The sequence below is a fragment of the Spermophilus citellus genome (genome assembly GCF_964194105.1).
Source record: "Spermophilus citellus genome assembly, chromosome: 2".
Lineage (NCBI taxonomy): Eukaryota > Metazoa > Chordata > Mammalia > Rodentia > Sciuridae > Spermophilus > Spermophilus citellus.
The window spans coordinates 225,548,001-225,571,142 of record NC_138183.1 but is presented as its reverse complement, the minus strand read 5'-3'; the positions used below and the strand labels follow the sequence as shown (position 1 = coordinate 225,571,142).

At 33.6% G+C, this 23,142-nt stretch overlaps 1 protein-coding gene across 4 annotated transcripts in view; it reads left to right on the top strand.

The window, feature by feature from the left end:
• CSTF3 (cleavage stimulation factor subunit 3) overlaps positions 1 to 23,142 on the top strand; it is a 78,547-nt gene that overhangs the window by 36,253 nt on the left and 19,152 nt on the right. For all 4 annotated transcript variants that reach the window (XR_014020446.1, XM_081279980.1, XM_081279979.1 and 1 more), the window contains 5 exons: positions 20,339 to 20,371; positions 21,182 to 21,279; positions 22,230 to 22,296; positions 22,399 to 22,433; positions 22,526 to 22,652. Coding sequence is in view for 3 of the 4 variants with exons in the window: in XM_081279980.1 (XP_081136106.1) it covers positions 20,339 to 20,371; positions 21,182 to 21,279; positions 22,230 to 22,296; positions 22,399 to 22,433; positions 22,526 to 22,652 (360 nt within the window). In the remaining variant the exon portion in view is untranslated. The remainder of the gene's footprint in view (positions 1 to 20,338; positions 20,372 to 21,181; positions 21,280 to 22,229; positions 22,297 to 22,398; positions 22,434 to 22,525; positions 22,653 to 23,142) is intronic.

Genomic DNA, 23,142 nt, shown 5'->3' with positions numbered 1-23,142 from the left:
GTGATCCTACTGCCTTATGCTTCTGAGTTGGGATTATAGCAATGTGCCACCACATCTGGCTTTCTTACTTTAAATTATACCTCTTAATGGAGAATATTTTCCTAGCCCAATATATAAAATTTTATACATATATATTGAGTAAAATTTCTGATATAGTTGAATGTGAACATAAAATGATAAAACTTTGACTTATCACATGTTGGTTTGTAAAATTTCATGGGTTGTTTTCTCAAAGTAGTGAAGTAAAAACATTTTAACTTTTCATTTTTCCTTGACAAGTTTAATTTTGTTTTATTTACGTAGTGCCAAAATCTGATTTGAGTGGAAAATTGAGACATTTATATATTCAAAAATATATAAATTCCTGTTTTAAAGTTATCATTTAGATTTCTTTTCAAAAAAACATATAAAATACATGAATCTAGCTTTCACTTTTTAAAAAAATACAGTCAATCTGTGTTAAATCTTTTTCATTTGCTTAATAATTTTTATCCTGTAGAAATCAGTTTTACTGTTTTTATCTTGTGGGTTTTGTTGTTGTTGTTTTGTTTTTTTGTTTTACCCAGAACTTACATATAGGCACAACAAATATTAAAAGTTAATTCAGATGGCTGGGTTTATAAAATCTCTCAAAGTACTTAACTAATTACACTTATTTGGAAATCCCATAATTTAGGAAATGTATTTGATTAATTGGATTCCAATTTTATATTTTACCTTTGGAATTTAACGTTTCAATGAACATTGGATTTTAGAGTTAGTTGCTTTTCAAGAACATCTTATATTTGAAGAATTAACAACACAGTACGGAATTGCCAGGCCAAAATTTGAGAGGAAAAAGAAGGGACACAGATAAGCAAAATTCTAGAATTGTTTTACATTGCCAAACTGGAAGAACATGAGTTGTAATTTTGAAGGCTTCTAGGAGCTCAGGCAGCCAAAGTCTAAGGCCTGCCTGCTCAGAGTGATGTGCCCAATGGAACTTGCACTTGCCTTAATGTTGTGTGCCCAAAAAGGCTGTAGACTGGTGACAAGAAACCAGAAGAAAATCTATGCTGTTTTACAACTCATGAGGGACTAAGCAAAGTTGTGTTCATCTGAGAAGACTGGAAAGGGGAAATCCTGAGATGTTGTAACAGTTGTTGCATGGATTTGTGGAAATGAACATAACAGGTGTTCAGCAAAACTCCAGCCCTGAATTTAAGATGAATCTGTCTGAATAATGCACTGGGTGCTTGGTAATGACTTACTGAGACTTCACTGGAGTGATGCCACCTACCTTGTAGGCTTCAAAGAAGCTCCACAAATAATCTTCAGAGGAAAAGGAGCAATTCAGTTAGAAACTAAGCACATAAGGAAACTGCATGTAGCAGAAACCTCCACATACTTCGGAGACTAGAATTAAGGTTGAATTAGGTTAATAACGGATTAGACACAGGTGAAGAGAGAATTGGAGAACTGAAGGAATCCTATTTGAAGGTTAAGGAGACAATGAAATTGCAAATACAAAAAAATGCTTAAGAGATAGAAAAGAGAAAATGAAATTATGCCTAATTGAAGTTCTAAGAGTTGAGATAATGTTGGTCAGAAACAATTTCTTGAAGAGAGAGATTCCAGGAATTTTCCCAGATTATTGAAGATTTAAATAAAGAAATTCAGGATGCTCATTGATTCCCAGAAGCGTTTAAAAAAAATAGTTCACATTTGAAAATGAAGTTACAGAAAACTAAAGATTAAAAAGATTCATAGAAGTGGGTGCATTCAAAAGAATGTCCTTCAAAGGAATGGTGGTTAGGTCACTATCTTAACAGCAATACAGGAATCCAGAATACAGTGGAAATAAGAGTATGTCAGTTTTTAATGTTCTAACTGGAGAACAAGATATTTAAGTTGTGGTAGTGAAAAAAGACATGTTTAGGCAAGGTTAATAAAATAACATTGGCAAAGCTCATTTTTTGGTACATTTCCAATTGCATGTAACTGAAACGTGTGCATATATACAGTATGTATATATTTAAGAATAAGAAACTCTGTTTCTATTGTGTTACTCTTCGTGGTTTGGGAATACAACCCAGAATATTTATGTTTCTTAATTTGTAAGTAGACATAAATTTTGTTTTGGTGCCAGTAATTATAGTTTATGGCACCAAACAAGTAATTTCTGTTTTACTTAAAGTCAAATTTTTACCCAGGCATATTCATTTGGTGACTTTGTATATGTTTAATACTATATACACTCTTACTTGGTTGGAAATTAATGTCTTTAATAATCTTAGGTTACACCAGTATCTCCATTAATTAGTATCTTATTTTTACGTTTGAAAATTACCTGGCTACAGAGATTTTTATGATAGTGCCTCTGTTCTTTTTTGTATTAAGGTTAATAGTTTTTAATTGTTTTTTATGCTTTGTTTTAAGGTTGATAGGGTCTCTTTAATTTTTTAAATTTTTATCACAAAATAAAGGTGTCAGTATGTTGCCCAGTTTGGCTCAGAACTCCAGGGCTCAAGAAATCCCACTGCCTTTGCCTCCTCAGTAGTTGGAACTACAGGCAGGTGTGTGCTACCTGTTCTGACTTAATACGGTTTTTTTGGTTTTGTTTTTGTGGTAATGAGCATTGAACCTAAGGCCTTAACAAGCACTCAACCACTAAGCTACATCCCCACCTAGTTGAGTTTTTTTTTAAGTGCTTAAATTCTACTAGGTGTTTAGAGGCTGTGATGTAAACCTTTGCCTCAAAAAGGTTGTGGCTCAGGGTTAGAGCGCTTGCCTAGCATGTGTGAGGCACTCACTGGGTTTGATCTTCAGCACACATAAATAAATAAAGGTGATGTGTCCATCTACAACTAAAAATATTTTTTAAAAATATTATTAGATAACTTAAGTTTATAGATGTAATTTCTGCATACATAATATATATCCTATTTCTCTTGCACATTTTTTGTAATATTTGTTTTGAGAACTGATGGTGAAAATACAGGAATGTTTAATATGTAAAAATAGCTAAAAAGGTTATGTATCACCTAAAGAGAAGTTTTAAAATAATTTTAATGAGGTTCAAAAATTAGAAGATATGAAAGGGACCTACAGTGAAAAGTCACGTACTTCTGCCCTTGAGACACTAGGTCTCTTCCCCAGTGATAATGTTCAGTTTTGAACCTAGAAATGTTTAATTTACACACATGCATGTTTTTCTTTTAACAAGCAAACAATATTCCTTATTTTGTTTAACATCTCTACTATTGATGGACACTTAAGTTCTTCACCAACTTATTTTATTACATTATTACAGCGAGTAATTATATACATGCCACCTCTGTTTGTGTAAATATTTCTATAAATTAAATTCCTAGATTTGCAATTGCTGGATTAAGGAGCTTTTGAGATTTTAAACAATATTTACACATCCAAATGATCTTGTATACGTCACAATTTTAAATTCCATCCATAATCCTTGAAACAGTTTACCTACTGTGACTTCTACCCACAATGTATTTTTACACTTAAATTTTGCCAGTACTCATGAGTAAAAAAATGCTCATGTTAGTGTGATTTTCATTTTTATTTCTCTTTGGAGATTGAGAATATTTTCATATGTTTGAGATTTCTTGGGGTTGGGGATATAGCTCAGTTGGTAGTGTGCTTGCCTCACTTGCACAAGGCTCTGGGTTTGATTCCCAGCACTACAAACAACAACAACAAAAGAACAGATAATTTTGGCGTAACATTTAAATAGTCAACAAATAATCACATAATTTTTTATGTGTATGTGTTAACTTTTGTTATACTTCTTTTTTCTCCATGTGTGAGTCAAGGGAATGATACTTTCTTAGATGAAAAACCAGTATTTTCGTTTGTTATTTGGATATTCTTAAATATGCCATGCTTTAAGTTTTCTTTCAACTGCATGTTTTATGCCTAGGTTTATAGATTTGCAGCTCAACGTTAGACATGTAGTGGAATGGTATTGTATGTGAAATAGTTTTAAGTAGATTTTATAGCATGTTTCTCTTGCTAGTTGTATTTTTCCCCTCCTGAAATTGATTTGCCTTTAAAATACTTGTGAAGGTAAACAAATCCCAGTAATTTCTTGAGCAATTCAATAGCTTATTTTATAGAAATTAATAGACATAAAAATTGTGAATACATCTTTCAAGAATCATGGAGATCCCTTTCAACTTAGTTTTATATTTATCTAACTACTTAATATAAAATATTTCAAAATGAGTTTTTCTTTTGGGGAGGTTTTCTGAAGTACAAACCCTCCTATCCGGCAATGATTTTTTTTTTTTTTTTTTTTTTTTTTTTTTTTTGGTGCCAGGGATTGAACTCAGGGGCACTGGACTACTGAGCCACAGGCCCAGCCCTATTTTGTATTTTATTTACAGGGTCTCACTGAGTGCCTTAGTGCCTCGATTTTGCTGAGGCTGGCTTTGAACTTGTAATTCTTCTGTCTTGGCCTTCTGAGCCACTGGGATTACAGGCGTGTGCCACCATACCAGCTCCAGCGATGAATTTTAACTATAACAATTTGAAAGTCTGCCCTTAGGTTATTTTTACACCTTGCTTGTATGCATATTGTGGGAGGATGGTGGGATGTGGGGAGGGGAACAGAATGATGGTTTGCGGCCTTTTCTCTGTCCTTCCTCATATATAGGTGGTGATTGAGAAAGGGCTGCCAGGAGATCCACTGCTTTGAGTAATTGAGCATTACGAAACTGTTATTTTACTATTTTTCTACATATTACAGCTTTTCATAATCTCTTCAGTCCACTGTAATTGGTTATATTAAAGCTGGTCAAAATTAGAACCATATGTTAGAATCAACTAGAAATAATGACCATTGTATTTGTTAGATTATAGGAAATAACCCCATTGCCACCACAATTTATTGGCTAAAGTATTGCCATCTTTTTAGTTGGTGATGGACCTTTAATTAGTGAATAAAATTTTATTAATTTGTATGTGGTGCTGAGAATCAAACCCAGTACCTCACATGCAAGGCAAGTACTCGCCACTGAGCCCCCCAGGTATTGCCATCTTGACCTAAGGTCACTAGTCAGTTTTTCCCCTTTAATTTTCTTTACAATTCTGATCTTTGTTTCTCGTCTATTAAAAACCTTGATGGCAGCATTCCATATGTAATTTTAACTTAATTCTTTTCTTTTAACGGTATCAGTTTGGAAAATGTTATCACATATTTAGAGGAAATAAGCTGTGAAATGAAAATAAAAAATTTTAAATCATGTAAGAAATTTTGAGGGAACATAGGGCATGCTTTTGTGCCTCTAAATTTGGTTGTTTGGAGAAATGTAGTCAGGAATTTATGAGTAAGTGGGAAATCTTTTTTTAGGTACTTAATAGATTGTTTTACAACTATTCTAGTGATAAAATTCAAAATTTCAGTTTTAAAACAAGACTTGTAGGGGTTGGGGTTATGGCTCAGCGGTGGAGCGCTTGCCTTGCACATGCAAGGCCCTGGTTTCTATCCTCAGCACCACGTAAAAATAAATAAAGTTAAAAAAACAAAAACAAGCCTTGTAGAAGAAAAAACATATTTCTCAATCTTTGTGATTCTTCTAGAATATAATATTATTTTAATATTTATTTTTTAGTTGTAGTGGGACACAATGCCTTTATTTATTTATTTTTATGTGGTGCTGAGGCTCAAACCCAGAGCCTCGAATGTGCTAGGCGAGCACTCTACACTCTACTGCTGAGCCACAACCCCAGCCCTAGAATATAATATTTTTAACAATTTTTTCTTTGGCTTTTAGAAGGATTATTTGTTAGCTGTTTTTTACCTCTTCACATCTCCACTTTCAAAATCCTTAATTTCTCAATTGTTCCTTGGCTATTTGAAGCAAAATTGCTTTAGAAATAGAACCATTTTCCATTCAAGAGAATTAGTGGAAAAATGGAATTGACTTACCTATACTCATGGAAAGATATTAATCATGTGAAATTACTAATTTTTAAATCCACATTAGAGTTTTAATCAGTCTTTTATTTCATAAATCATTGTAGTCCGAACTGACTGAAATCATAATACTTAGCACTCTTTATAAACCTGTAACTGTTTATTGAGTATCTACTATATGTTGTCCACTGTTCTGGGTACTATGAAATAAAACACAAATGTCAATGCCTTTGTGGAATTTTCCAAATGATTTTAGCTTGCTTGTTTTCTAATATTCAAATAAGTAGAATAATACCTAGATGGGCTACTGAAAAAAAATACAGTTATGGTAGACTTCCATTAATAATTGTTACTTGAGCTAAGTACTTGACAAAGTTTTTGGAATTAAATAGCTAAATTTAAAAGGCAAGCATAATGGTATACTATTGAATGGAACATGAAAGAGAAGAGAGATGGGAGAAAAAGAACTGATCATGATTGTTAAAAAGAAAAACATGGTATTTTTCTAGAAACATTAGAAAATTACAGTCATAAAGGAGAAAAAGTCCATATTTTACTTTTTATCTTTAAACTATAATTGCTATTAACTTTTCTAGATATGTCTGTACAGCCTTAAAGCTTTTTTGTATCTTTTTTTTTTCACATGGTAGTATATTTCTCTCTCATCCTCCCTCTCTCTAATTTTTTTTTTATTATTTGTTACTATGTTTTATAAACTCACTTTCTGGGGGGACGTGGAAGTCTGTTCATTACTGGGGATTGAACCAGGGCTTTGTGGATTCTAGATGAGCCTTCTACCACTAAGCTACATTTTAAATTTTATTTTGAACTGGGTATGGTGGTGCAGGCCAGTAATCCCAGCAGCTTGGGGGGGTGAGACAGGAGGATTCCAAGTTTGAGGCCAGCCTGGAATTTAGTGAGACTCTGACTCAAATAAAAAAGGGCTGGAGATATAGTTCAGAGGGTTTTAATCAGTCTTATTTTATTGAACCCTGGGTTCAATCTCTGTACCACATACACAAGAGTCTTGTGACAGAGTCTTTCAGAGTTGCCCAGACTGGCCTTAAACTTGAAATCTGCCTTCTGCATCAGCCTCCCAAGTAGTTGGGATTACAGGCTTGGCCTACCAAACTCACTTTTAGTGATGGCACAATATTCTAGATATATGTTGTTTAACCAGTCTTTTCTTCCATATTCATTGATTTTTCAAGAGTTTTGCTTTATAAGAAAGTAACAATTTTATTTCTGTATTTTTACACAGGTATTTTTTTTAAGGCTTACTATTAGAATTTGTATTTCACTATCAAAGGTTGCTGGTATGATCTTTCTTTCTTTTTTTTTTTTTTGTTTGTTTTAGAGAGAGTGAGAGAGGGGGGAGAGAGAGAGAGAATTTTCAATATTTATTTTTCAGTTCTCGGCAGACACAACATCTTTGTTGGTATGTGGTGCTGAGGATCGAACCCAGGCCGCACGCATGCCAGGCGAGCGCGCTACCGCTTGAGCCACATCCCCAGCCCTGGTATGATCTTTCAAATTGAGACAGATAATGATTTAAAAGCTGCTGCAAATTTTTAGAAAGAAAGGCTAACATAGTTTGTTTAAAACTACAGGGAACTGGGTTGAATAAATGTGTAATTTTGGTGCAAAAGATGATTGGGAGATTATCTGGTAGGCATTTTTTAAAAGGTACTTGATATGAGATCAGTGCAATAATAAAGTAAAAATAAGCTATAAATACAGGATTGAAAAGTTTGGAATTAGGTTATAATAGAAATAGTGATTGTTATCTTGTGTAAAGCTGGCAGTGCTTAATCCTGACCTCAAATTAGGAGTAGCAGTTTTGGTTTTAAAAAACATGAAATATTTTCCTTCAAGAAATGTCTTATACCTGTGTAGAATGAGAACATTATTTATTTCCATAATAGTATGTTAAGCCATAAATACTGGAAGAGTGGGCAAGTTGCTTAAAAAATAGAAATGCAATCAGCTGAATTTGTATCTACTTCATTGTAGAAGTTTAATCCTGTTGTTTTTTTTTTTAAAAAAAGCCAAGTGAATTATAACTCACCATAGTAGCTAGTATAAATGTTATGCATTATTCCTCACTATAAAAGTATAAGTATAGCCAGACATCTTGGCTCTTGCCTGTAATCCCAGCAGCTCGGGAGGCTGAGACATGAGGATCCCAAATTCAAAGCCAACCTCAGCAACTTAGAAAGGCACGTAACAATTCAGTAAGACCCTGTCTCTAAGTAAATAAATAAATATATGTTCTTATATAATAAAATATTTTTAAAAAGGGCTGGGGATATAGCTAAGTGTTAAGCGTCAATCCCTGGTGCCAAAAAAGAAAAATTTTTAAAAAGTAAGAATTAAATTGTAACAAAATTGCATAGAGAAATATGCACATTCATTGAATGTTACTGAAACTTTGCTAAATGATATTCTTCTAGGAATTTCTATAAAAGTTGTGAGGAATTATCTGCAACTAGAAAACTTTGCTAAATGATATTCTTCTAGGAATTTCTATAAAAGTTGTGAGGAATTATCTGCAACTAGAAAGTTAATAAAGCTTTTGTCCAATGATAAATCAAGTACAATTTTTTAAAATAGCAATTTTCAAATTGCATACTCCCTGATAAGTGAGTAGCAGTTGAAAGAATTCTAAAGAGCTTTAAGCAAATGGTTGCTGTCTCCAGACTTTTTGGGAAATGAACTCGGCAAATGAGAGTGGATTGAGATTTTTCTAAGGTAGTTCATGTCACAATCCTGGTTAAATTGTATTTTTGAATAATATTTTAACTTTGGAAGGATTTTTCTTATTATGATAATTCAGAAAAACTACAAACTGAGGTATCAGTACAGAATAGATTTATTTATTTGGTATTGGGGATTGAACCTGGAGATGTCCTACTACTGAGGTACATCACGCCCATTTATTTTTTGAGACGGGGCGGTCTCAAAATTGCTTAGAGTCTTGCTAAATTGCTGAGACTGGCCTTAAATTTGGTGATCTACCTGCCTCAGCCTCCAGTCACTGGGATTACAGGCATATGCCACTGCATCCAGCATGATGATGATGTAGTTTTTAAGATCATTGTCTTATACCTGATCCTCTGACCTCCCTGATAACTGGAGAATCTCAAACCATTGTACCCATTCTCATTTGAAATATCTGTGCCAGACATTAATTTTGAGGGATAACATGGTCTCCAGATGACATGATGATTGGCAGAGTAACAAAACCATTGAGTCATGAAATTATAGCCATTCATTGCTTATCAAAACAATATTCTGATAGGACTCACTATCAAAATTAGGAAATCTACCAACATTTGGTTAACTATTAAAAATGTGACAGCAGCCAGTTTCATTGTAGTGCAAACATCAGGAAGTTTATTTATATGAACTAAGAGGTTACAACTTCACTGGCTGTTAGAATGTTATAGGACCCCATTGTATATGTGATCCACTGTTGATTATGATGTTGCACATGACTATACTCACTTTTCTCAAAAAGTAAATACTCTGCTGAATTTTTCTTAACTCTAAAAATTTCAGATTAATTATCCTTTGAAAGGTAATGTTTGGAGTGATGTTGACAAACTATTTACAGAGAATTTAGACTTGAGTAAAAGCAGGCTGAAGCTATACATGTTAAGTGAGGTCATTGACAGAGCCCTATAAATTTAGACAAAAATTTGGGTCACAGTTTTGCCTTTCAGCAGTCCAGGTTGAAATTAAGCTTTGTAGGTCTGGATAAGAATCTGAGAGCACTTAAAAACAGATTTGAAATGGGAATGTTTACATTCAGAGGAAAATATTAGTGATATTATGAAGAGTGATTTACTGTCCAAACTGTAGTGATACTACAAAGAGGAATTTATTATAACTTTTCTTTCTCTTAAATTTTTTTTCTCCTCACTTGGGTGAAATTATTATGGAAATCAAATGTCACAGAAATTTGATAAACCCTCCCCTGGAATCAGTTTTGATCTATAGTTTTTTGGGGGCTTGTTTTGTTAGTTGTAGATGGACACAATATCTTTGTTTTATTTATTTTTTATGTGGTGTTGAGGATTGAACCCAGTGCCTCACGCATATGAGGCAAGTGTTCATCCTCTGAGCTACAACCCCTGCCCTTGGCCTATAGTTTCTTTTATGTGCATTCCTCCTACATTTTTGTCTCTTGCACTCTAGATAGCCATATAAAAAGTGTGAATATACTCACTTTATATACACTTTAAAAATTTAATTTTACTTATTTATTTTTAAGAGTCTTGCTATGTTGCCCAGGCTGGCCTTGAACTCCTGAATTCAAGTGATCCTCTGCTTCAGCCTCCCTCGTGCTGGGACTTAGGTGTGCACCACTGCTCCTGGCTAGTAGATATTCTTAAAATTCTTTTTAAACAATGCATTGTAAATCTATTTCTATTTGGTATTATATATCATTGCTTTTAAAGTGGTGGTGTGTGTATGTATGTGTGTGTCTGTGGACACCCATTCCATTGTTTAGACAAAGCATAACTTCCTTAATCATTATGCTATTAGTCATTTGTTTCTTAATTTTCTGTATTACAAGTTCTCTTTCAGTGAATATCCTCAGGCAAATTGTATGCTTGAGTAATTTGGTAAGATGATTAAGAACTTGGTTGTGTGATCTTATTAACTTCAACTTGTAAGAAAATGGATTGCTTCAATTTTTAAAATTTGTAATAAACGAGCATTGACTTTCTTATTGCCAGCTCCACTTTTCTTTTCTGTACCTTCATTCCTTTTGGCCTGTGGCATATTCCATTATACACCAGGTCTCTTTATTATAGGTGTGATGTTTCTCCTCTTACCTCCAGTTCTCTTTGGAGTTTGCTTCCTTTGTCCTGCCTGGGAATGTATAATTTCAAAAAAATGAGTCTTTGGTTGTCTGTATATTCTTAATTCCTTATGTATTAGATGCCCTGGGTATATATAAACATTTCTTTTAACACATGCTTATTTGAAAACAATCCCTTACTTCCTGACTTCAATCAATTTCTACCTACCTTATTTATAGTTGTACCTAAAGAAAGGGAAACTTTACAGCAACTCTCATAACATGTTTCATTTTTGTTCCCATAGGGGAAAAAATCTACTTATTTATTTTTTTTCTTCTTTTACATTATTGGTTTTTCTTACCTGCTGTCCTTTCCCAATGCCCAGACCAGTATTTCCTCACAGATGACAGCAACAGCATCTTCACTGTTCTTGAAGCTAATACTTGCTTGCCTCATCCCTCAGCACCAAAAGCTACCTATGTTCTCTCCAACCTGTATACCCCTCAGCCCCAAAACACTGTGATGAACCATCTTTCCCTACTTTTGTCATTGTTATCACCTACCATAAAAGCCTCAGTGACATCAAGGTTTTTTGTGTTCCAGATTTAACTCTGCTTGGCTTTCTGTGTCCTCTATAAGGGAGCTTCACCACAGCTGACCAACCTGTTTTTCTAGTACATATTGTTTCTCACATGGATGTCTTCAGTGTTCCACAGAAAGTTTAAGAAATTCATGTTATTTCATTGACACACACGTTCTAACAATGACCTGGATTACATCTATTCAGTGAAATTTTTTTTGTTATCTAATTTACATAGTCCTCCTTTTCCTCTGAATTTTATAGGGAGCATATATGAGACAATTTAAAAGTAAATTCAGTTCTGTGTTGGTTCCAGAATTAGTTTATGATTTCAACTAGGTTTTAAATGGGATTCAGGTTCATATTCCTGTATCCACTTACAAGTCCTAAGAACAAATGATAAATACTTTTTGTATGTAATGCTGGAGATCAAACCCATATAGCCTATGTACAGAAAGCATGCACTCTACCACTGTGCTCCACTTCCCAACCACAACCAATAATTTTTAGTTGGCTCAAGAAATACCATATGATTAGTACAAAGAATCAAAAGCAAATTTAGTCTAGACCTAAAGATAAGCAGATTATTGTTTAGTTCATTTTAATTTCAACCATCAAACAGTATAATTCAGTGGCCTATAATAATTTTCACTCATAGTTGGCAAATAATTCTATGGCACATTTATGTGCTTGAAGTGCTTAGAATCTATGAGATATCAATAGATTTGGGCCAACTACTAAGTCTAAGTTCACGTACATGTAAGTATATATTTATATTTGTGTGTGTGTGTGTGTGTGTGTGTGTAGAGAGAGTGTGTGTGTGCTATAATCTTTCAAAGGATAGTTTTCAGGGCATAAAAGGTGAAAAGCACACACACACACACACATTGCAGTGCTGGGAATTGAATCCAGGGTCTTGTGCACTCTTGGCAAGCAGACTATCACTGAGCTATACCCCCATCCCCCTTTATGTCTATATTTAGGAAAATCATATATTATAGAAACTAAAGTTTTTTGTAGGGAAAATTAGGAAATAGATGTGACAAAGCTATAAATTATCTATATTAGTTGTTGACCTGATCCTTCATGAAATATAACTCATCTGCCACTGCTTCTCCAGTGCTAGAGAAGAGCTTGCTACATAGCAGGCACATATTTATTTGTTGAATAAAAATGGAATTTATTTGGGGCTGGAGTTGTGGCTCAGTGGCAGAGTGCTCGCCTAGCGCATGTGGAGGCACTGAGTTTGATCCTCAGCATCACATAAAAAATGAAATAAAGATTGTGTCTACCTACAATTTAAAAATAAATATATTTTAAATGAATTTATTTGAAGAAACTCCTTTGCTGATAACTTTTCCTTAAAATTAGGAGTTGTTCTATGACTACTCCAGTGATTAAAGTCCTGCTTGTAGACCTTATAATGTCATTCTTCATTGTTTTCCAAATTCATGTTTATATTCTATAATCTTTCAAAGCATAGTTTTCAGGGCATAAAAGGTTGAAGAGTAGCCAAGGATTTCATTTGCTTTCAAGATTAAGTTTAAGCTTTTTGGACAATCAGCAGAATCTATAACTTCTGCACCTCAACTAAATTTAAATTGATTAAGTCCCATAAAGAATATATGTGGTATACTAAAGTAGGAAACAATTAGGAATGTAGGGCTGCAATTCACTGATTCATTCATATTTATTAAAACAACTGCCATATGAACTCAGGTGGATCCTAGCCCTACCTCTACTGTGTGCTCAGTACTGTGGAAAAATACAAACTTTGACTTGTCCCAAATGGTTATTGTGTAAAAACCTAAACAAAATACACAGAGACTTTTTCTTGTTTTGCTTGATATCCTTTCAAGAGTTAAATGATTTGGATTAATTGTCAAACACATTTTTGAACCATTTCAAGTTAATCACACTTATTAATGATCCTTATAATAGACAATTGAAAAAAAAAAACAACACACTTTAAAAAATTATGTTTTGGGATTTTCTTACCCCTCAAGGAATAAGGAAAAACATTAAATTTGAAGAAATCTGTCCAAATCCTGTTGACAGATGGTTTTATTTCTCTGATGAGAAAGATGTTAATTTTATAGGCATTTACACTGCTCACATTGCATAAAATGGTCAATGAAGCATGAAATGTTCCTAACATTAGCTGGGAAAAATTAATTTTATTTTTGAAAGCTCAATACTATGGCTTCTTTAGATTTCCAATACAAAAATATTCCAGGTAAAGGGCATGGGTAATCTGAATTGTTAAAAACAGATATTACTATACTTAATAAAGGTATAGTAAGATTTTTTTTCTGTAAAGTTTAAACTTTGTAAAATTATAAGTGAACATCATAATCACATTAATTCCTCACATTGCGCTAATTCCTCAAATTGCAAGTTGCAATAATTCCTCAAATTTTATTTTATTTTTTTTAAAAGAGAGAGAGAGAATTTTTAATATTTATTTTTTAGTTCTCGGCGGACACAATATCTTTGTTGGTATGTGGTGCTGAGGATCGAACCCGGGCCGCATGCATGCCAGGCGAGCGCGCTACCGCTTGAGCCACATCCCCAGCCCCATCAAATTTTATTTTTCAAAACAACTGATGACCAACTAATTCTTAAATAGTTGTGAAAATTAACAAAGGACTGGAAATTTGAAGTTTTCAATAGTATTAGGAAGAGATCTGTGTTTATAATTTACACTTGTTTTACTCTCCCAAATAACCACTTGTTTAAATCTAATCAAAATTTAAGTTTAATTTTGATATGCCAGTTATCTTCCCATTCTATAAAATAAAAGTAATTATTAGGCAACTTAAAAAATTTGTTTTTCTTCCATAGCAACTTTTCATGTCTTAGCAAAATTCAAATGACTAATTTGTAAGGTAAAAGAGTTGTTGCTCAGTGTTAGAGCACTTGCCTAGCAGGCACAAGACCCTGAGTTCAATTCCCAGCACCACAAAAAGAAAAGAAAAAGTAATAGCAAATTTTTATGATAAACAAACAGCCTATGGTGTCATACATCTGTAATACTAGCAACTCATGAGGCTGAGGCAAGAAGAATTGCAAGTTAGAGGCCAGCCTCACCTCAAAAACTTAGCAAGGCCCTAAGCAATTTAGCGAGACCCTGTCTCAAAAAATAAAAAAGGCTAAGGCAATACTCATTACCAAAACAAACTCCAAACAAAAAAATAAGATATACTTAGAAGAATAATTATTAAAAATTATCCTACCCAGTCATAATAGTCTTTATTTTTTGTGTCTGTGTGAAAAATACCAAGATCTCTCCCTCACGTTTGTAGATCCACAACCCTTTTTATAAGCCATGTGTGTTCTCTGTATTGTTAACTATTTTTTAGCATTTGCCTGTAAGTTATTAAAGATTGATGCCTCTAAAAAATTATCCTAAATTTTTTCTTGTAATTATTTATATATTCATATTATAGAAATTTTGAACAAAATCATTTTATCACCCTAACATGTATGTTATGTTTATGTTTTGGTATATTTCTAATCACTTTTAAATATCCTTATGTTGTTAGTGAATACTAAGTAAATATCTGGTAATTTTCTAGATCGTTGCTTCTAAGGTGTGAGCTCCTTGATATCTTTGTCTTTCTTTGAATAATTTCTGTTAAAAAAACAGAAATCTTGGGCTGGGGATGTGGCCCAAGCGGTAGCGCGCTCGCCTGGCATGCGTGCGGCCCGGGTTCGATCCTCAGCACCACATACAAACAAAGATGTTGTGTCCACCGAAAAACTAAAAAATAAATATTAAAAAAACTCTCTCTCTCTCTCTTTAAAAAAAAAAAAAAACAAATCTAGGGCTGGGGTTATGGCTCAGTGATAGAGCGCTTGCCCCACATGTGTGAGGCACTGGCTCAATTCTCGGCACCACATATAAATGAATAAAATAAAGGTCCATCAACAACTAAAAAAAAAAACCAGAAATCTACATTTTTTTAACAGTCAACCCAGATGATTGATTGTACATTAAAAGTTAAGAAGTGTTGTTCTCAACTAAGAGACTTAAGTTTTTTGGTGTGGGTTTTTTGTGTGTATGCATGTGCTGGGATGGAAGCCAGGTCTTCATGCATGCTAGTAAATACCTACTGTGCCACTGTGCTACCTCCCCAGTTTCTATAAAGGTGTTTGTTTCTTTTTGTGGTGCTGGAGATCAAACACAGGTCCTTGCACGTGTTAGGTGAGTACTCTACCACTTGAACTATATCCTCAACCCAAATGATTTTATTAGGGGTCCCTCCCATGAAAAATTATATAATATTACTGTTTTTCTTTCTTTTATTTATTTTTGGTGCATGTGGTACCAAGAATCAAACCCAGAGCCTCAAGCATGCTAAGCATGCTCTCTACCACTGAACTATACCCACTGCCCCACAACATACTTTTAATAAATAAGATATAAGCAATGTAAGCTTTGCAAAATTATGTGCGTACAATGAATACATTTTCTGTTAAATGATGGAAAAATCTTAGAATTTTTCTTTAGCTGTCTGTCAAAGTGGATCCCTGTACAAATGCACATGACTATGCTAAATATATTTAAGGATATTTAACTTAGAAGTAAGATAGTTATATATAAATATTAGTAAATACTAATTAGAATTATTTTTAAAGACAAGAAATGGACTAGTGATAGGCTGGCTGAAGACATGGTATTGTCCAAGTCTCACCAAAATGGAATTTTTTTTTAAGATTTTTTTAAAAATATTTTTTAGTTTTCGGCGGACACAACATCTTTGTTTGTATGTGGTGCTGAGGATGGAACCCGGGCCGCACGCATGCCAGGAGAGCGCGCTACCGCTTGAGCCACATCCCCAGCCCCCAAAATGGAATTTGAATGTGATCTGGACCACAACCTTTGCTCTGCTGTCATGTGAAACCAATTATAATAACTATTGCTATTTCTAGCTACTTGGAATATGTAGCTGTTCCGAGGAGACAGAATAAAAGGTCTAAACTTTTCCCATTCATAGCTTTGTTAATTGGTAAGTTTTTTTTTCAGTACCTGAAATGTCTGGATTTTCAATTTTGGGAATAACCCTTTGAAGTAGATGTTAATGCCATTCCCATTGTCTAAGTGGCAAAACCCATGCTGAGTGAGATTAAGTAGTTGATCATTATTATCAAATTTTTTCATTTCATCACACTGTATAATTTATACCAAAACTGGACTGATAATACTTTAAAAATTTTTTCAAAATTTATTTATTTTACATGAGCTCTCTTATTATTTGCATTACAATTCTTAATACACCTTTATACCACAATTTGTCATATATTTTTTAGTTGTAGATGGACACAAACAATATCTTTACATTTTCATGTGGTGCTGAGGACCGAACCCAGGGCCTCGCACGTGCTAGGCGAGCACTCTACTGAGCCACAACCAGCCCATACTTTTTATTTATTTATTATTTTTTAAAAAAAATATTTATTTTTTAGTTGTAGTTGGACACAATACCTTTATTTCACTTATTTATTTTTATGTGGTGCTGAGGATCGAACCCAGGGTCTCGCACATTCGAGGTGAGCGCTCTACAGCTGAGCCACAGCCCCAGCCCCAGCCCATACTTTTTAAAATTTTAAAACAATAAATAATGTTTTTTTAAATCATGAGATTTTTTTAGCTGCTGTGGTAATGCCACCAGTGTTGGCTCTGTAGAGGAGTTCTCGAATGAAAGTTTTGATTGAATTAATGAGTGTCAACCAATGGCCATCTAAAAGCCAAAGAGCCTCTATTAGTTAAGAGTGTCTTTTTTTAGACATTGTTGTACAAATATCAATTGAAGAAATAATTGGTGAAACCAGGACACAGGACCCATTTGTATAGGGGATAATGTGAAATTATTTATAAACATAATTTTAATGAAATACATAAATGAAGTTATGTAGTTATAGAACAGTGTCTTGTCTTCAATTCTTCTACCTTTATCACTGCCAACCAAGATCTTGCAACCTTGTGTAAATTTCATATTTTTCTCTGTTTATAAAATCATCCATAAACATATAGGATTTATTTTTGGTATTTTATAAGGATGGATTATGTTATACACATTTAAATTTACTTTCCGTAAGATTTTATAAAAAATCCTTCCCAATTACCTGGTATAGCTCTAATTCATTTTATGTGAGTACGTAATATTCCATGATATGATGATGCATCATGATTTATTAAATGATTTCCCTATTGGTGAACATTTACGTGTGCGCGCGCGCAGTACTGGAGATTGAACCCAGGAGTGTCTACCACGGAGATACATCCCCAGCCCTTTTAATTTTGAAATAGGGTCTTCCTAAGGTACTGAGGCTGATCTCAAATTTGTGGTCCTCCTGCCTCAGCCTTTCTAGCTATAGGGATTATAGGCATGCACTACCACACCCATCTTATTGTTTTTACTGCTACAAAGTGAGCAGTAAATAATCTTGCACAAATATGTTTAAATATTAATTTATTTCAATGAGATAGATAGAGTAGAATTTCTGGATTAAAAGATATATATTTATTTGAATAGCTGTTATTTTCATAAAGCCTTTGATAATTCATTTTTTACCCAGCAATGTTTGAGATCTCTTTATCTTTCATAGCTTGGTAGTATTAATATCCTTTTAAGTTTTGACCATCTTGATGAGTATAAAATGATATCTATTATTTTGTCTTTCTCCCCTTAGAAGATTGTACCTACTGCCATATGGATTTTAACCATTTTCATTTTTACTTCTGGAACTGCCTACTTATATTCTTTGCCAATTTTCCCAGTGGATCATTTTGGTTTTCCAAACCACTTTTAAGAACTATACATAATCTCATCTGCTTTTAGAAAGCTGGTAACTTGAATTCATCCTTTTTACTGTCACTCTGAACTTGGCCAAATTGTGGATACAAGAAGGCCTCAAATTCTATGGGAGTCTCAAAGAAGAGTGCTAGCAAAGAGCCTAGTGCAAGGTCTAAGAAGCTTACTTAATACTATTAACATTTGGACCCCTCAAATGCTTTTATTTATTTTATTTATTCGTTGTCGATAGACTTTTATTTATTTATATGTGGTTGAAAATTGAACCCAGTGCCTCACACATGCTAGATAAGCACTCTACCACTGAGCTACAACTCCAGCTCCCCAGCTTTTCTACACCAGAGTAATGTTGATGTCATTTGTCCTCTAGGAAACTAAAACAGAACAGAAGAGGCAGGTTGAGTCCTCCCTACTCTTGAGCAGAGTTTCTTTGTGGGTCCCTGGCCGGGGACTGTCAGTGGCCTATTTGCTGTCAACACCTGCTCCTCAGCTGTCACAGTAGAGAAGGAGTCAACTTCTACTATGCTAGGATGGCCAATACAGCATCAGTGGATAGACCGAAAAACAAATGCATATCTAAGGATTCAGTCAACAGAAAGAGATATTAACTAAAAAATGTCAAGACAGGCCCTCAAGAAAATAGAGTTTCTTGGAAGAGAGGGACAGCTGGAGCAAAATAATGTATAAACATAAAATTCAAAGTTCAGTATTAACAGAGCAAAAGGTTAAATGAAGGAGAATGTCCCATGGAGACTTAAATGAGCCTGGAAAATCTGATGGACAGTTTATTTTAAAATCATTAGCAAAAATTCAAAGAAAGTTTAGAGATAACAGATTGTTAGGATAGAACCAGGAGAACTAAGGTGTATAGTAGAAGTTCTGGGGTAGGGGGCAGATAAAAGAATGATTTTAAAAAGAAGAAAATTCTTGAGCTAAATTTATAGGTTTGAAGGGTTTGCTGAGTTCCAAGCAGAATTAGTGATAATAGTAAATAATTACTGAGTACTGACTCTACCAGTATTCTAAAGGTTTCACATTTATTAATTCATTGACTCCTCAGAATATCCCTGAAAAATAGATACTGCTAGTTCCCTTACTCCAATGAAGAAAAAGGAGGTTAAGTGAAATCTAAATGTGAACCTAAGAGGTCTGACTTCAGGGCTAAGTGCCTCAAAGAACAAAGGCATGTGGTGTAAAATTTATGAAAACTGAAGAATAAAATGAAGATTTGCAAGTTCCAGGGAGAAAGAGCAAGTTAAAAACAAACAAACAAAAAAAGACTGTTTCATCTGAGGCAGCTTAAGCTAGAAAGCTGGAAAAATTTTTTCTAGACTACTTGAGAGAAAAAGACAAGTCAGAATTTCTCTAACCAACCAAAATATTTGTTTACCAGAGTAAGACAAAGATTTACCAATATAACAATTGAACAATTAATGAAAGTACTCAAAAGATAAGAAAGGGAAACTTAATAGTATTTAATCTTTGCCTTTGCAAGTTTTTCCTCCTGCCTGGAATAACTCCTGTTGTTTAGCAGCCATCTCATCCTTAAGATCTTAATGTTTCTCCAGGCAATCTTTTGCAATTCCCCAACTCTTTTGAGTTGTTTTGCTCCTCTTAAATGCTCCAATAGCACACTGTACTTTCCCCATCTTAGCACTTAGCACAGTTTCTTATAATGACCTCTTTCTTGCTTCATTTTTCCCATAAAAATGTTAGCAGATGTGTCTTATTCACTGAGGTAGTCCCAGTACTTAGCACAGTGCCTGCAATTCGATGACTGAGTGTCTAAATAAGTGTAGTTAAGATTTGCAGATCATCTTGTTGCTGTGTTCAAATTGTTCTAGTAGGAGCTATTCAAGGAAGGTAAAGCTTTAAGTAGAATTTGTCTTCAGTAGATACAGAAAGCCCTATTTGTATATATTTCTATATTTGTGTTGTGACTTTAACAAAATTTTATATTCACAAGTTTAAGTGTAGATGACTTTGAAAATCCATATAGAATCAATTTATATCCATTATATAAATTATCCATGTTGGGGTCTAACTTCTATTGTTATTATTAAAGAGCAAGATTAATCAATAAGTGTAGAGGTGAATTTGCAAGGTTGGTTAAAAACTGGTCAAAAAATTAGTCAACAATCCAGAAATAGTGTTTTGATACTCTAAAAACAATAACGCTAATCCTATGATTATCTTTGTTTCTCTTCAGATTAAAGCTAAAAATTATGACAAGGTTGAAAAGGTGAGTTCTTTTAAATACACTTGTATTTTATGCTGGAATTTATGATTGTATATATACGACAAATATGGTAAAATATTGACAGTTTCTGAATCTAGGTAGTGATTATATAGGAATTGTACTTTATTGACCTTTTTATATGCTTAAAATATTCATCATAGAAAAATTGGAAAAGAAAAAGAATAATTATCTTTTTTTTAATTTAGTGATGGTGGGGAGAAAAAAAAGAAAAGTTGTATTCTACTGATCAGAAACATGAAAATGATTTAACTGTTCAAGATGAAAACCAGAGGGAAATTTTATTTGCCTTTTATTTATAAGAAAATAAATTCTTGGGCTGGGGATGTGGCTCAAGCGGTAGCGCGCTCGCCTGGCATGCGTGCGGCCCGGGTTCGATTCTCAGCACCACATACAAAGATGTTGTGTCCGCCAATAACTAAAAAATAAATATTAAAATTCTCTCTCTCTCTTTCTCTCTCTCACTATCTCTTTTTTAAAAAAAGAAAATAAATACTTAGCTTTTTGCAGTTTTAATATCTGATGAGGTTTATCCAAGGTGTACTTATTACTAATTGAAAACTTTTCCCAGTATCCCACTGAGATGACTTGCAATGTAGTCAGCATTGGCAATTTTTGACAGTCTCTATGGAGACTGGAAAAGAAAAAAAAAAAAAAGAGGAAAGGAAGGAAGGAAGGAAGGAAGGAGAAGAAATTTCTGAAAGAAGCTGAAATTGTTTTTTTAAGTTCCATTTCATTCATGTATATGTGAAATTTATTTAACTGAATTCTGATAATAGTTTCTTGTATTTAAAGCTATTTCAGAGATGCCTTATGAAGGTTTTGCACATTGATTTATGGAAGTGTTATCTTTCATATGTCCGGGAAACCAAGGGTAAACTACCAAGTTACAAGTAAGTAAAATCAAGATCTTAAGAATGCAAGATATTTTCATTTAGTTCCACAGAAACTAACATCATGTCTTTCTTCCATTTAGAAGAGACTTAAGGATTTAAAACCAAGATTTTTGGTAGGGGTGTAGCTCAGGTGTAGAGCACATGCCTAGAATATGTGAGATTCTGATTGAGACCTCGGTTCAGTCCCCAATACCAAAAAAATAAACTCAGGATTCTCTAAGAAATCAAGAAAAGTGCTTCAAAAGAAAGCCACTGGTATTAGTCTTACTCTAGAGAATTTAATCACAGAAGACTTTCCATATTGAAGCACCATGTATTTACAACACCAGACCATTGTGAGAGGCTTGTCAAATGTTTAAAAAACATCTTCACACTTGCTCTGGTACCTCTCAATGCAATGTGCCACTTGATCCAAGGCTAAGGATTGGGTAGTTTAATTCCCCATTATGACTTATCATCACCTACCTATCCATCTTTGCTTAATTTAAATAGTGGACCTTCTTGGATATTATTTTTGTATATAACAAATTATTTCTATGACTAGAATTATATCTTGATTATCTTTTCCTGAGTTCTTTCTCCTTAAATTTTACTTTCAAGCTAATAAATCTTTAGATATAAATTACCTCCTTAATGAGAAATCTCATTATTTTCACACTTTAATCTGCTATGTAAAAATTAGGCAATTTAAAGGATAAAAAGATAAATAAAACATGGGCCTTCTCTTTGATAGCCACAAGCAGTAGACAAAGGAAATAGTTCATAAATTAATAAACATGACAAGCTTAAAATAATTACTTTATGTACTTACAATGATGTCCTTAATTTTTGTTTATAGAAAAGATTCAAGTGCTATTCTTATACGTCCAGAAGTTAGGTTTTAAATGTAGACATATTTTGATAACACATTTAAAAAAAAAAAAACATGTCTTTCACATTCATTGCAGAGAAAAAATGGCTCAAGCTTATGACTTTGCACTGGATAAAATTGGAATGGAAATTATGTCCTATCAGGTAAATTTAAAATTTTTAAATATATACATTTAAATTCTATACCCTTAAATATATATACTTAAAGTATCAAGAAAGATACTAACATTTTGTTTTATTTCTTAGATTTGGGTAGATTACATCAATTTTTTAAAAGGCGTGTAAGTATAGTTTTATACTTTATATTTACATTTTTATGTAAACAGTTGGTTTAACTGTAATAATAATGATGACATTTCTTATTCAATCTCAGGGAAGCAGTTGGATCTTATGCAGAAAATCAGAGAATAACAGCTGTCCGAAGAGTTTATCAACGAGGTTGTGTTAATCCAATGATCAATATTGAACAACTCTGGAGAGACTATAATAAGTATGAAGAGGTAAATTAAGCCAGAGTAGTTTATTGCTATAAGCTAAGCCATTTTAATTTTTTGCGGGGTAAGGGGTCCTGGGGATTGAACTTGGGGATGCTCAACCACTGAACCACCTCCCCAGCCCTATTTTGTATTTTATTTAGAGACAGGGTCTCACTGAGTTGCTAAGTGCCTTGCCATTTCTGAGGCTGGCTTTGAAATTTGGGATCCTGGGCTGGGGATATAGCTCAGTTGGTAGAGTGTTTGCCTTGCATGCACAAGGCCCTGGGTTCAATTCCCAGCATCAAAAAAAAAAAAAAAAATAGCAATCCTCCTGCTCAGCCTCTTGAGCTGCTGGCTACTGTACCCATCCAGTTTAACTTTTAAACATCCTGGATTTGTGAATTCTAGCCTTTTTCATATCAGATAACTGGATATCAGTGTTGTACATTGTATAGGTTTTTTTAAAATTTTTTTTTAAATATTTATTTTTTAGTTTTTTGGCGGACACAGCATC